The 13,534-nt window shown below is 40.5% G+C and overlaps 1 protein-coding gene across 1 annotated transcript in view; it reads right to left on the minus strand.

Moving 5' to 3' along the window:
• LAMA1 (laminin subunit alpha 1) overlaps positions 1-12,937 on the minus strand; it is a 91,065-nt gene extending 78,128 nt beyond the window's left edge. The window contains exons 1-9 of the mRNA XM_075993670.1: positions 12,783-12,937; positions 10,077-10,166; positions 9,080-9,197; positions 7,974-8,152; positions 7,183-7,288; positions 4,669-4,829; positions 3,609-3,749; positions 2,418-2,588; positions 481-582 (exon numbers count right to left, since the gene is read on the minus strand). Of these exons, the coding sequence (XP_075849785.1) occupies positions 481-582; positions 2,418-2,588; positions 3,609-3,749; positions 4,669-4,829; positions 7,183-7,288; positions 7,974-8,152; positions 9,080-9,197; positions 10,077-10,166; positions 12,783-12,836 (1,122 nt within the window). The 5' untranslated portion in view covers positions 12,837-12,937. The remainder of the gene's footprint in view (positions 1-480; positions 583-2,417; positions 2,589-3,608; positions 3,750-4,668; positions 4,830-7,182; positions 7,289-7,973; positions 8,153-9,079; positions 9,198-10,076; positions 10,167-12,782) is intronic.
• Between the last annotated feature and the right edge of the window lie 597 nt (positions 12,938-13,534).

Raw genomic sequence — 13,534 nt, forward strand, 5'->3', positions numbered from 1 at the left:
CGTGGAGTTCCCGCTTGGGAGTCCTCCTGGCCGAGGCTGAGCTGGGTCTCTTTTCGGGAAGTGAGGATTCAGGGACAGGACAGTGGTCAAGGACAACATGGGAACATACCTGCTGTCCCCACATTGCCAAGCACTGCCTTATTGGTTCATTTGGGAGGCAGAGTGGCAGAAGAGAAAAAAGGGACTTAAAAGGGTAGTTTTTCAGAGCAAAAACCCGTCTCCTTTATAAATGTGAAAAGAAGGGCACTCGCTGGGGATAAAGGGAAGAGTGGCAGGTGCTGTTCTGAGGCGACTCTAGAAGTGCCCAAGGACACTTCTCACACTCACCACCTCAGCAGTGTCCGTGCGAGGCCAAGCCCTGCTGCACGGCCACCTGGCCACCGCCTCCTCACTGGGAGGGCCTCGCCAGCCACTTGCAGTCATAAACTATCACCCCTCTAAGCCCTTAGCTCTAAAGCAAAGCATTGCAAAAGTAATGACCTTAATTATGACATCCGCGTGTGACATGAGGTCGCTGTCCACTGTCTCCACTGGAAGATCGTAAGACACTGTGTACTTCAGCAATCCACCAAATGCAGTCAGCTGAAACATTTAAGCAAGAATGAGCACCGAAGGGGAAAACAACCCCAGCCCCTAAATAAGAGGAATTAGCCACTGGGAGCCACCTGGGCACAACCGGGCTGCACGCTGTCCTAGTGGCCACGAGGGGTGAGGAGATTAGCATTAAAGGCAGTGAAAGGAAAGCACATTGTGTGAGTATTTTGTTTGATCCATATTACAAAAATGCAGGATATTGTTTGAATGCACAGAAGAAAAATGTATTCCTCTTAGAGACCTCCAGATAAATTACCATAAACTTCTGTTCATCATACAATAGGCATTTATTTCACTAAAATAATTTAGGGGTGGGGAGTTTGACCCCTGACTATAATCTCCATATTTTGATTTCATTGTCCTACTTGCAGAACACTAAGGAACCTGTTTGATCTGCTAGTTAAAGAAAGGACCAAAGGAACTTCTTACTGATCAGATATCCTTTAATGCAAAACAGAGATTTTTTCTTTCTGATGTATATGTGACAATAATATAATGTTCAAAACCAGTTTTGGTCCATAAAACTGGAGAAGTGATCTCAAGAGGAAAAAAAAAATCATTGAACTTTGTTGATAAGATCATATTATAAGGCCGGGCGCAGTGGCTCACGCCTGTAATCCTAGCACTTTGGGAGGCCGAGGCGGGCGGATTGCTCAAGGTCAGGAGTTCGAAACCAGCCTGAGCGAGACCCCGTCTCTACCAAAAATAGAAATAAATTAATTGACCAACTAAAAATATATATATACAAAAAATTAGCCGGGCATGGTGGCGCATGCCTGTAGTCCCAGCTACTCGGGAGGCTGAGGCAGTAGGATCGCTGAGCCCCGGAGATTGAGGTTGCTGTGAGCCAGGCTGACGCCACGGCCCTCACTCTAGCCTGGGCAACAAAGTGAGACTCTGTCTCAAAAAAAAAAAAAAAAAAAAAAGATCATATTATAAATAGAACACATGTTCTAGGCTTATAATTGGATGGAAAAAATAATCATTTTCAAAACTCCTTAAAATATATAATTATATATTAATATATAATATATATCTATATTATATATAAAAATATATAACATAAAACAAGCTATAAATTAAAATATAACCATCAAATTAAGTAAGAACTTACCAAGCTACGAGGCTTCACTACTATGAAAGCTTACCATTAATTTAAAACAAACCCAACTCCGGGGAAGGGGAGTGGAGAGCTACATGGAGACAGATTCCCCGAGTGTATCTCTGGTTCACTCAGAATTGGAGGGGGGCATCACTGGGAGGGGATGAAAACACATCGCTGAAGGGCAGGCTCAATCTTACATGCGAATTTACACGTTGCAGAATCACTATTTTACATTTTCTTAAAATCAAAAAGAAAGTGCTCTGCCTCTCCCTAAGTGCGAGCTTCATGCCGCGCCGCTGTCGGGCGCTGGGGCCGCGGCAGTCCGGGGTGGGGCCCCGTTTCCCAGGCCTGAGACCCTCTCTCTGTGCTCAGCCGAGGGCGGTCCGCGGAGAACTGAACGCAGGACTGGGATCAACATTTCGTAAAGGCCGGGGTGACCCAGGCGCCCAGGGGAAAGCAGGAAGTCCGCCAGGGAAGAAGGGGGAAGACTTCGCGGGGACAGCCCGCGTGGGAACGGGGAAGGGTGACAGTCCGTGTGTGCGCGATAGGACGAAGAGCCAAATGAGGACCGGAAAGCCCGCTTGTAACAGACGCAAAGGCCTAAGGGGCTCTGCCAGCACTCGAGCGGCCAACAAGACTGCTTAAATGCAGACAGCAGACGGCCTTCCTTCCTGCCCCGAGGTCCTGGCCCAGGCCCGCGGCACGCCAGGGCACGCACCTTATTCCCCAGGTAGGCGGCGGGCGCGGCCCAGTAGTACCGCGCAGCCGGCTGCGCCAGCGCCGTGCTGTTCACGCTGACCCCCTGGCGCCCGCCCGGTGCACCCTGCTGGGGCGCGATCTTCCTAGCGCCCATCAAGTCGGTGACCAGCCACCCCGACATGTTGTTCACCTTAAAAAAAATACAAGAATTTTAGAAGATGAAATAGATGTCACCTTAGATTTCACCCATCCAGTACTAACATTGCACAAGGAAGAGACTGACCCAGGAGGCTCCACTCGGGCTGTGCTAACACAGCATGGCTACTGAACCTCACCACCTCTGACCCTCCCACTTGTCAGAGGACCAGGAAAACCTGAGAACAAGTCTCATGTACCCCAAATCCAGATCGATGATGAGCAAGTAAATGAACAAAACCATAAAGACCATAGATATTTATTTTAGATTTTAAAAGAGCAAAGAAATTATCAATAATAAATGCATTGAGTAAAATGTCCCTTGCTAATTTGCTTCCCTTTCTTTGTTGCCCCAAGGACTAAAAAATGTATAAACATAACCTCCAGATCCTGTACTCCCAATCTGTCATCTACATAGAGACGACAGTACTCTTGCAGCAAGGGGACACAGTAGTCACCAATGGATCAGCCTCGTGCCCGGCAACTCCTTTCCCCAGCCATCACACTCTATTTCTGCCCCTAGACACCATTTGGCACCCCCCTCAATCCCACCGCCCCCAGAACTCCATGTTCCAAAAACAACTTGCCTGTGCTCATAAGCCTTGTGCCACCTGCTGTGGTTCCCACCCTGGCCCCAGGAGTGCCTCCTACCCACAGGCCTCTCTGAGCTGGAACATTCTCAAAGCCCCATGTCCTGGTGTCTTCCTGGCCTGAGGCCAGCAGGGGCAGGTGGGCTGAGAGCAGACCTCCCCACTCAATGCATTTCCCACGGCAGAAATCTGAACACGTGTGCTCTGCAGTGCCATCTCATCCTGCTGTTTCCATAGGGGAATGTACGTGGCAATAAACACGTGGCCTAGAAGGGAACTTTAGGGGTATGTCAAGTGGTGGGCTGCCTTTGACCCTGCCACTGTCGTTCCAAAGTGATGACAGAGGTGTCACAGGGGAAGTCATCTTCATCGCTTCCTAACACAGCCCTGACAGAGGTAGACATTAAATCCCGGCCGCCTCCCACCTGACTAATGGGCCAAGAGAGGCTGTCGCAGACGTCCGAAACGCCGAAGCAGAAGCACTCGGAGCAGCCCTGCGGGTTCCTCTCCTGCAAGTTGTAGAATCCCGGCTTGCAGCGATCACAGTCTTTCCCCTCAACGTTTTCCTGTAGGTTAGAGTAAAGGTCAGCCTTTGCAACCAATGTGTCTAGATTGACTAAAATGACATTAACAAAACAGGTGTTCAGTGATCCACAGCAGAAACAGGTAAATAACTAAAAGTCCAAAGTAATGTTTCCAGAATAGATATTTTGAAATAAATATTTGATTTTGTAGTCAAGAACAAGGCTGGAGATCTTAGAGCTTAGTCATTACATTTAAATGGATTTTTTGTTTGATTTTGTTTTAAATCTTCCATTTTTGCTGATCTTTCGAGCACTTTAAAATCTGAAGAGGGCTATTTAATTGTTTGTTCTATTCATAAATACTCAAGGTTATTGTCAGTCACATATAACATGTGCCTAAGATTCTGCTTATGTGGGAATAAGTACATAAGGTACAAAGGAAAATCCTATGAATTACTGGGAACTTATTTATTAAAATCATATGGACAAACAAAACCCCTCATTGTACTATATTAATGTAGTTCTTATGACTGCTCAATTCCTTTTTAAGAAAAATCCAAAATAACCTATCTGCCTTTAATTAGTGTTCTTAGGAATTTAGCATCTACCTGGTTCTCCTCCAAACACAAAGCTGGAAAAGAATGTCACAGAAGAATTAAGCCAAGGCCCAAGAAAAGGTATGTGGTGTTTGGTTTCATCTAGGAAGGCACAGAAATGCCGCTGGAATAAACGGACATTGCCAGAGGTTCAAAAGCAGAAAACCAAGTGCCCATCCAAGGACACACAGTACGGCCAGCTCAGTGTGGCAGGTCACGCTTCCCAGGAGGTGGGGCAAGGGGCAGTTCTCTTAAACTTTACTGCTTTGCTCAAGAACTGACTGTCAGAGCCAACAGAACTTGTTTCTTTTTCAGAAAACCCTGAAGGAAACTTGGGGGTGCCTTTGAGCTCCACCCTTGCTTACCTTACAAAGACAGGGCTCTGTGCACGGATCGTCATTCACACTGCCAGCTGGACTGCAGTCACAGCGGACGCAGCCTGGGTAATTCTTATAGCCGAGTTGGCAACGATCACATTTTTCTCCTGCATAACCTTCCTTACATGGACACTGCCCGGGCCACTTCCCTGGAGAGAGAACAATGGCCATGATCCAACAAGAAGGTAAAAGAAGTTTAAAGCAGGGTCAGGGAACGTTTTCTGTTAAGGGCCAGAGAGTGCATATTTTAGGCTTTTGGGCCATAGAGTCTCTGTTGCGACTACTCAACTCAGCCATTACTGCTCAAACACAGCCACCGGGAATACACACGCAAATGGCTGTAGCTCTGTTCCACTACAGCTTTATTCCAAGCATAGGCAGTGTGCCAGATTTGGCCCTTGGGCCATAGTTGGCCAACTCCTAGTTTAAAGAAAGAAAACAGAGATGAAGAAGCTGGAAATATAAAATGGTACAGTGACTTTGGAAAACCATTTGGCAATTCTTCCAAATGTTAAGCACAGAGTTAACATTTGATCCAGCAACCCCACTCCTCAGTACATACCCAAGAAAAGTGAAAACATATGTCCACAAAAAGCTTGTACATGAATGTTCATAGATTCATTATCCATAATAGCCAAAAAGTAGACGAAAACCCAAATCTTTAACTGATGAATGTATATATTAAAGGTCCTATGTCCATATTATGAAATATCATTTGGCAATAAAAAAGAATGAAATACTGACACATGCTATAACATGGGTGACCCTCGAAAACATACTAAAGGAAAGAAGCCAGTCACAAAAAACCAACCCATAATATCATATGGCTTCATTTATATGAAATGTCTAGAATAAGTAAACGTATAGAAAGACAGTAGGTGAGTGGTTGCCAAGGGCTGGGGCGGAGGGGTTTGGAGGGAAATGTTGAGTGGCAGCTAATTGGCAAGCGGTTTCTTTATGGGGTAATGAAAATGTTCTGCCATTAGATCGTGTTAATAGTTGCACCCATAAATATACCCCACACATCGAATTGTATACTTCAAATGGGAGAACTGCATAGTAATCAATTATAAAACAGTTTTGTAAAAACAGCAGAGAGGCAAATGGCAGAGGGCAACAAGTACCATATTTGCTTTTAATGCCAGCGCTGAGACTTTCTAGCTGTGTCACCTTGGCCAAGTTTCCTAATTGCTCTAAGCTATAGTTTCCTTGCCTGTAAAATGGGTTCAACCATTTCTACCCATCAGTGTTGGAAACTTTAAATGATATATTTTTTAAATGAACCCAATCAAGGGTAAATGTCACCAACACGATCATCACCATCTTCGTCAACATCATCACCACTCCATCCCCAGTCACATGCAAGAATTGATTCAGTTGTGTAATTTACCCTGCACGTGCCTGGTGGGCCCCACGGGTGCACACCCATCCCTGCTGGTCAATATCCATTTTAACTGCCAGTGGCTGAAAATTTGATGGGGCCACAGAAGTGTTTGAACAGATGCAACCTATTTAGGAGACTCTGGTATTTGCAAGTCCATTTGCCAGTTTTTGAAAGAGAAAGAACCCTGACATTTGCCAAGTTAACTAGAGGATTTGCTTGCTTTGTGAGATGATGTATGCAACAGCTCTCTGAGTGTCTTCTAAGAGCTAAATAGAGCAAATGCTGTTTACTGTCTTCCACACGTGGCTTTAACCACTTTGGTACGGCACTCACCGGCTGCAAAACCTTGCCCACAGCTGGCACTCATAGTCTGCACAACAGTTTGTGCTGTGCATTGACGATGAATCCATTTTGCTCTTGTGTGATGAGGAAAGCTTGAAAGTACTGAAAGCTTGTTTTACTTTACAGGCGGCTTTACTTGTAATGTAAATCAGAATAGGTAACATACACATATATGTTTTCATTACATTATTTTTAAATGTTCACAGTTTTATTTTGATAAATGAAAAATTAGAAAAGTCATATCACGGCTGTCAGCTAAAGTCAATGTGCATGTTCATCTGTGGCTATCAACTATAGTCGACGCTGGGCTGTGCGCGTTCATCTGTGGCTATTGACTATAGTCGATGCTGGTACCAAAGTGGTTAAACTGAGCCTTATTTCTTCTTTCGTCAAATGCTCAATTATCTGCTCAAATGCCATTTCATCACCCAACATTGTCCCCTTCTTAACCCATCTCTGTCAATTGCTAATTCTAATCTTACTCGATGCTCACAGCACTAGCCCTACCTGGCATTATACTACCCATGTACTTGTGTGTTTAGTGTCTGCCTGTGAGCAGGGACCTTGGCCATCCTGTTCAAGTATATATTCCTAGGTCCTAGAAAACTGCCTGACACCTAATAGGGACTTGATAAATAAGTGGTGAACAGAAGAATCCAACAAAGAATCACATCACCAAATTGCTACCCAACGGTAATATAGTAGTTCCACCAACTAAATCTTCCATGCACACAAAAAAATTAATTACAAGCACTAAAAAGAAGCCAAGTACTTACCATTGTGTAGGTCAGCATGGAGGTCGTCCTTAATACAGACAGAACCAAAGGACCCCACAGGGTCACAGTCACAGGGACGGCAAGGCTCATTCTCGTAAGGAGACACCTGAAAGGCAGAGGTTGTCCTGGATTATTGGACTAGAAATAACAGCAATCTTAGCAACAACACCGGTGACAGGTTACCAGCTTTTTATTGCAGATGACATCATTACAATGATTTGGGGTTCCCAGGGGGTGTAGGTCTCAGGAAGAAAAGTAATCTCAAGCTAGGAAGCCGCAAACATCTTTTTGATGGTGACAGCAGTTAGCATCATTAGCAAAGTGTCACCCTTCCCCAGTACAGTTACCCCCACCCACCATACTGCTTTCTCTCAGAGACACATTATAACCAGACCACCATGAGCACCCATGAAACAACTACCTACCAAGTCAGTTGAAAGTTGGCTGAATGCCTCCTATAGGCAGGAGAGAGCTGCTTTAGTTATTGGCTGAATTTTCATGTCTACAGTTAGTATTATTACTCAACATAACAAAGCTAATGGGCCCTCAAATTCAAGTTGAATAACGGTGAGTGAACATCCTACTTTGAGCAAGAAGAAAGACACATAGAGCAGGAAATAGATAGTGTTCTGAAGAATAGTGTTCTGAAGAACACTACTAGAATAGCAAGGATACAAATGAAACATTACAAAAGGAAATGAGTCTCCAATACAGAGGTTGACATTTAGCCAAGTCTCTTTTCCACCTTGGGAAGACAACAAAACTCAGCTATGGTGAAGAAATACTCTTACTTTGTGTGGTCTGTAATATCCATCGATACAGGCTTCACAGTTGATTCCCATGGTGTTCTGCTGGCAATTGATGCAAACCCCTCCTCCGCTGAACTGTCCCGCAGTATTCAAACTCCTCTTCTGATGCGCAACACTTTCATCATAGTAACAGTCCTTGGCTTTATTGTGACAATTACATTCTAGGAGAATATTTCAACATCTCAGTTAATTTACATAGTATATCCTACATAAAAAGACTCTTACCTCCCTAAGTTTCTATGACTATAAATTAAATTAAAATTCTAGAGTAAGTAATTTTAATAAAATATAGGCAATATTATGCAGGACATTTGGGAGGAACTATTAAAATAATAAAGGCAGTTACTCTTTTGACCAGTAAACCATCTTCTGGGATTTTATTTCACACAAGTACGTGGACACTTGTGAATGACATGTACAGAGTTAATCACTGCACCATTGTTTGTGTTGACAACCAACTGGTAACAACCAAAATACCCATCGATAGATAGTTGTTTAAATAAATTATGTTACATCCACATATGGAATTGTGTTCAACTGTTTTTAAAAAACAGCATTTCAAATTGTTAATATGGAAAGAATTTCAAGATACATTATTAAATATAAAAAGCAATGTATACACTGGCATGCATAGTACATCATTTGCTGATTAAGAATTGTCTTGAAAGTAGGAATATGTTAATGTATGTTTTATTTACATAACAATTTTAGGAATAACATACTAGAAAATAATAAAAAGTGGGAAGGATGGAGATGAGTGGAAGTAATGTTTTTTATTATATATTTTTCTATATTATTAGATATTAGGATCTCGTGACCATATTGCCTATTTACAAATTACATCCAAATTAATAAATAATAAATGAATATAGGGGAAGGGTACTTTAGATAAAATAGCAAGTCCATAAAGATATATTTATGCTGCAATAGTGCCTTAAATTCTATTAAGGTAATTTGCAGCTTTGGAAACTACTGAAATTTCTGAGAAAACAAGTTATCTGTTAACTACAAAAGCTGTTAAGACACCAAAGACTTAGACATATTAGGAAGAAAAAGGACCACATTCTCCACATTCTGAGAGCCCTCACCTTCACACGTGTTTCCAGACGAGACGGTTCCCGGCCGCCAGGGCTGCTGGTGGTGGCCGGGGCAGCACCTGTCGCAGCTCTCGCCACAGGTATTATGCTCACACTGACACTGCAGCTTCTGAACAACAAGGAACGCAAAACCCGACTAGAAAACTTTAGCTGCTTATTTTTCCCAATTTTATTTTTAAAAGACTCTATCAGTCAAATATGTGGTAAGACTTCACAGTGGAGACTATATGACTATATCAAAGCAAAGTGGCATTTAATTTTTAGAGAAAAATGTATACACATAAAATAGTTACAAACAGAAGGAAGGAAGGATAAAGCAAAATTAGAATAGGATTTAACTAACAAAAACTTTCTAAAAAATATACATGGACTTTAGGGATTAGAAGTGCCTCTTAATAATTTTCTTGATGTTCATCTATACATTGTTCAGCATCATTAGTAAAATAGTCCTATTCATGAGGTAAAGAATTACAAAGATTGGAAGAAAATAAGAAGTAACTTCATGTAAGTGTTTTAAAAGGAGACAATGTCATATTATCCAGTTAATATTATAGGAAATCAAATAACTTTATCTTGATTTAGTACCAAAAAATGGAAAAGGAGAAAATAGAAAGAAGAAATTCATTTTTTAAAAAAAATGTAAACATAATTTATAACTGCACATGTTTTTTGCTTGACTGTTTTATAGACAGAAGAGCTTCAAAATTCATAAGGCCACTAATTATACACTTAAAAATGATAAATTTTATGTTTGGATATTTTACCACAAAAAATCAGTAAGTACTGACTTAAAAATATATCGTTCCAACAAAGCAAAATGAAATTGTTAAAAAATAAAACCAGTTAAAATATCTGATACTCTTTTTTGTGTGTGCAGCATGATTTTATACCTTTCAACATTTGCCTTGAATAAAAACAAGTAATGCAAATATTATAGCTACAACATCTATTTTGAAGTTTTAGTAAAACGTAAAATACTAGAACTTACCTTTGTAGTTTCATCCCACGGGCAGCTACTAGCGTGGCCATAGCAAATACACATTCCTCCAACAGAAATGTCTTTTATTGAATAGTAATACTAAGGAAAAAGAAAGTTATAAACAAAAATTAAAACCTCTATTTCAGTGAAACAAAAGTATTGACACATCAGGTAGTTTAAGAGTTGTTATTGGTAATCTGAAATATAATTCTACATACATTTAAAAATTATATTTTGGCCGGGCATGGTGGCTAACTCCTATAATTCTAGTACTCTGGGAGGCCAAGGTCAGGATCACTCAAGATCAGGAGTTCAAAACCAGCCTGAGCAAGCGAGAGACCCCATTTCTACTAAAAATAGAAAGAAATTAATTGGCCAACTAAAAATACATAGAAAAAATTAGCCAGGCATGGTGGCACATGCCTATAGTCCTAGCTACTCAGAAGGCTGAGGCAGAATGATTGCTTGAGCCCAGGAGTTTGAGGTTGCTGTGAGCTAGGTTGATACCACAGCACTCTAGCTGGGGCAACAGAGTGAGAGTCTGTCTCAAAAAAAAAAAAATTATATTTCATGTACAAATGATCCTTGTGCTCAATTAGAATAAATAATTCTCAATTAGCTCCTCAAAAGAACTCAAAAGGGTCTAAAAGAATCTCCCAACTTGGCTGCATCTTAAGCCAATGCAATAATCTTCAAAATCCTATTGAAAACCCTAAAAAATACTGGGAAATTGAATATAGCACTATGTGAAAAGGATAATAAATCACGAACAGGTAAGATTTATTGCAGATACAAAGTTAGTCTAACACACAAAATAAATATAATAAATCATCACATTAACAGAAGAAAGTGCTCTCCTCTTAAAATCTGCTCTCACCACTTCTTTATGTATTTGCATGTTAGCGTTGATAAATTTCTTTTTAGATTTTGTTTTCTATTGTTCATTGCTAGTATATAAAAACATGATCCATTTTTATTGATTGATTTTGTATATTGCAACATTACCAAATGCGCTTATTATTTCTAGTAGTTTTGTAGCTTTTCTTTGTACACAATCATGTCATCTACAAATGATGGTTTGGTCTTATTGTGTACTCTGTATGCCTTTGATTTCCTTTTTCTTGCATTATCAAATAAGACCTTTACAAATAAACAATAAAACACTGCCAAGGGGAATTAACAAAGACCTAGACAAGTGAAGGGTTATAGCACATTCATGGACTGGATGACTCAATATTGCTAAAATGTCTTCCAAAATTCTTCCCAAATTGATCTAAAGAATCAATGGATTCCCAATAAAAAGTCTTAGCAGGCTTTCTTTTTTTTAATAGAAATTAACAAACTGATTCTAAAATGTATAAGGAAATACAAGGAAACTGGAATAGCCAAAACAATCTTGAGAAAGAATTAATTTGCACCATTATAGTACTTGACCTCAAGACTTACTATAAAGCTACAATAACCAAGGAAGTTTGTTATTAGTATAAGAATAGACAAATGATCAAGAGAATAGTAGAAAGTCCAGAAATACATCCATAATAATAAAGTCAAATAGTTTTCAATAATAGCACCAAAACAATTTAATAGGGGAAAGTAAAGTATTATCAACAGATGGTGTTGGAATAATTATATAATAAATGCATATGGGAAAAAAAGAACCTTGTCTCTTACCTCACACCAAATATAAAAATTAATTTGATAATTATGATATAAAAGCTAAAACAATAAAGCTACTAGAAGAAAGCAAAGGATAACATCTTTGTCAACTTGAGATCTGCAAACATTTTTTGAGAGGACATGGAAATCATGAACTATAAAAGAAAAAATGATAAACTGGACTTCAAAATTAAAACCTCTGCTCATCAAAAGTCACAGGAAAGCGAACACGTAAATTCTAGACAGAGAGAAGATTTTTTTCTCTATATATACATCTGACAAAGGACTTGTACACAAAATATATAAAGATCTTTTATAAGTCAGTAACAAAAAGACAAACAGCTCAATTTGAAAATGGTTAAAAAATGTCATCAGATGCCAATAAGCGCATGCTCAACATTAGTCATCAGAGAAATACAAATTAACATCACAAGATGCCAATGCAAGTACAAGGAGGCATGAAAACAATCGACAACACTAAATATTTGAGAGCATGTGGTACAGCCAGAAGTCTCACACATGGCTGGTCAAAAGGATACAACTACATTGTATAAAAGTTTAGCAGTTTCTTAAAAAGTTAAACATAATTTATAACCGAATAATTCCATTCCTGGGTTATTAAAGGGATATGAAAATATTTGTCCACACAAGCCTTGAGCACTATGTACTTAAAATCTGTATGTTTTCCTGAATGTAAATTATGTCTCAAACTTTAAAATTTGAGATAAAAGAAAACCCTCACTTTGCCAAAGATCAGATGTGGACCCAGAGTAGAATGTGAAGAACAAAGACCATGACATTCAGTACATGATGGCACTCTGGGGACGGGGTGGAGTGAGGAACCTAAGGACATTATGTCAGCGCCATCATCTAGTTTAAAGGTAGCATTTGTAGCAAATGGTATCTGACAATCTTCGATAAAATAAGAATATAAGAGCCAAGAAGAAAAAAAGGCCAACCTGGGTCGGAGGAGAACAGCTAAAAAAGGAAAGAAGAAAAAGGTACTTCCCTTAACCAAGATGAACTTTCCACAGTGCAGAAGGGCTGGCCTGTACTCACTCGTCTGGTAACAATAGGATCCAAGTCTTTAGGGTCCCGGCGGCTCAGGGTCATGAGATCCGCATTGAGTGTCCTGATGCGTTGTAAGCGAAGGCGGATGTATCGTGCAGAAGTGAATTCCAACAACCTGGGAGAAAGGTCATCAGCACTTGGTCTGCCATTGATCAGTGATGTATGAATCTGAGGATGAAGACATTGAAATAAACACATGTCAATATTAAGTCTGCAAAAATATGGCCCTGGTTGTCTAATGTCAGGACATACTCCTTACAAACATACTATCTAAAAATTAAAACAAAGCAACTAGTTTCTTGTAAAAATCTGTCCAACATTTAACTACTCATGAATTACCACAATCTCAATATATCTTCAGTTTACTGAAGTTATCCCTGTCAGTGTCTCAAAGATTGCCGGAAATCCTTTAACCGTGTCTCCCAGTGTGGTGAGGATATTGCAACACCTATCATTGAGCTACTGACTACTCTAAGGCAAATTCTAAACACCATGAACAGGTTGGGAGAACAAGGAAAAAGTGCCAAAAAGCCTTAATGATATCTGCTGTCTTAATCTCTGCTGGTGAAACAATACAGGGCTTGCTGCAGAGACGAAGAGCACGGGAGGGCGTCTGTGGTTCTGTGTCATCCAGCCAAGTGCTACCGAAGAAGGGATTGTTTCCACCACACCCCGACTTTGGTGCAGTGTGTGCGCCTGGGCGTGGTCAGCCTGCGCTGTGATACTTCCAGAACCATCTC

The sequence above is a fragment of the Microcebus murinus genome, chromosome 17 (genome assembly GCF_040939455.1).
Source record: "Microcebus murinus isolate Inina chromosome 17, M.murinus_Inina_mat1.0, whole genome shotgun sequence".
NCBI lineage: Eukaryota > Metazoa > Chordata > Mammalia > Primates > Cheirogaleidae > Microcebus > Microcebus murinus.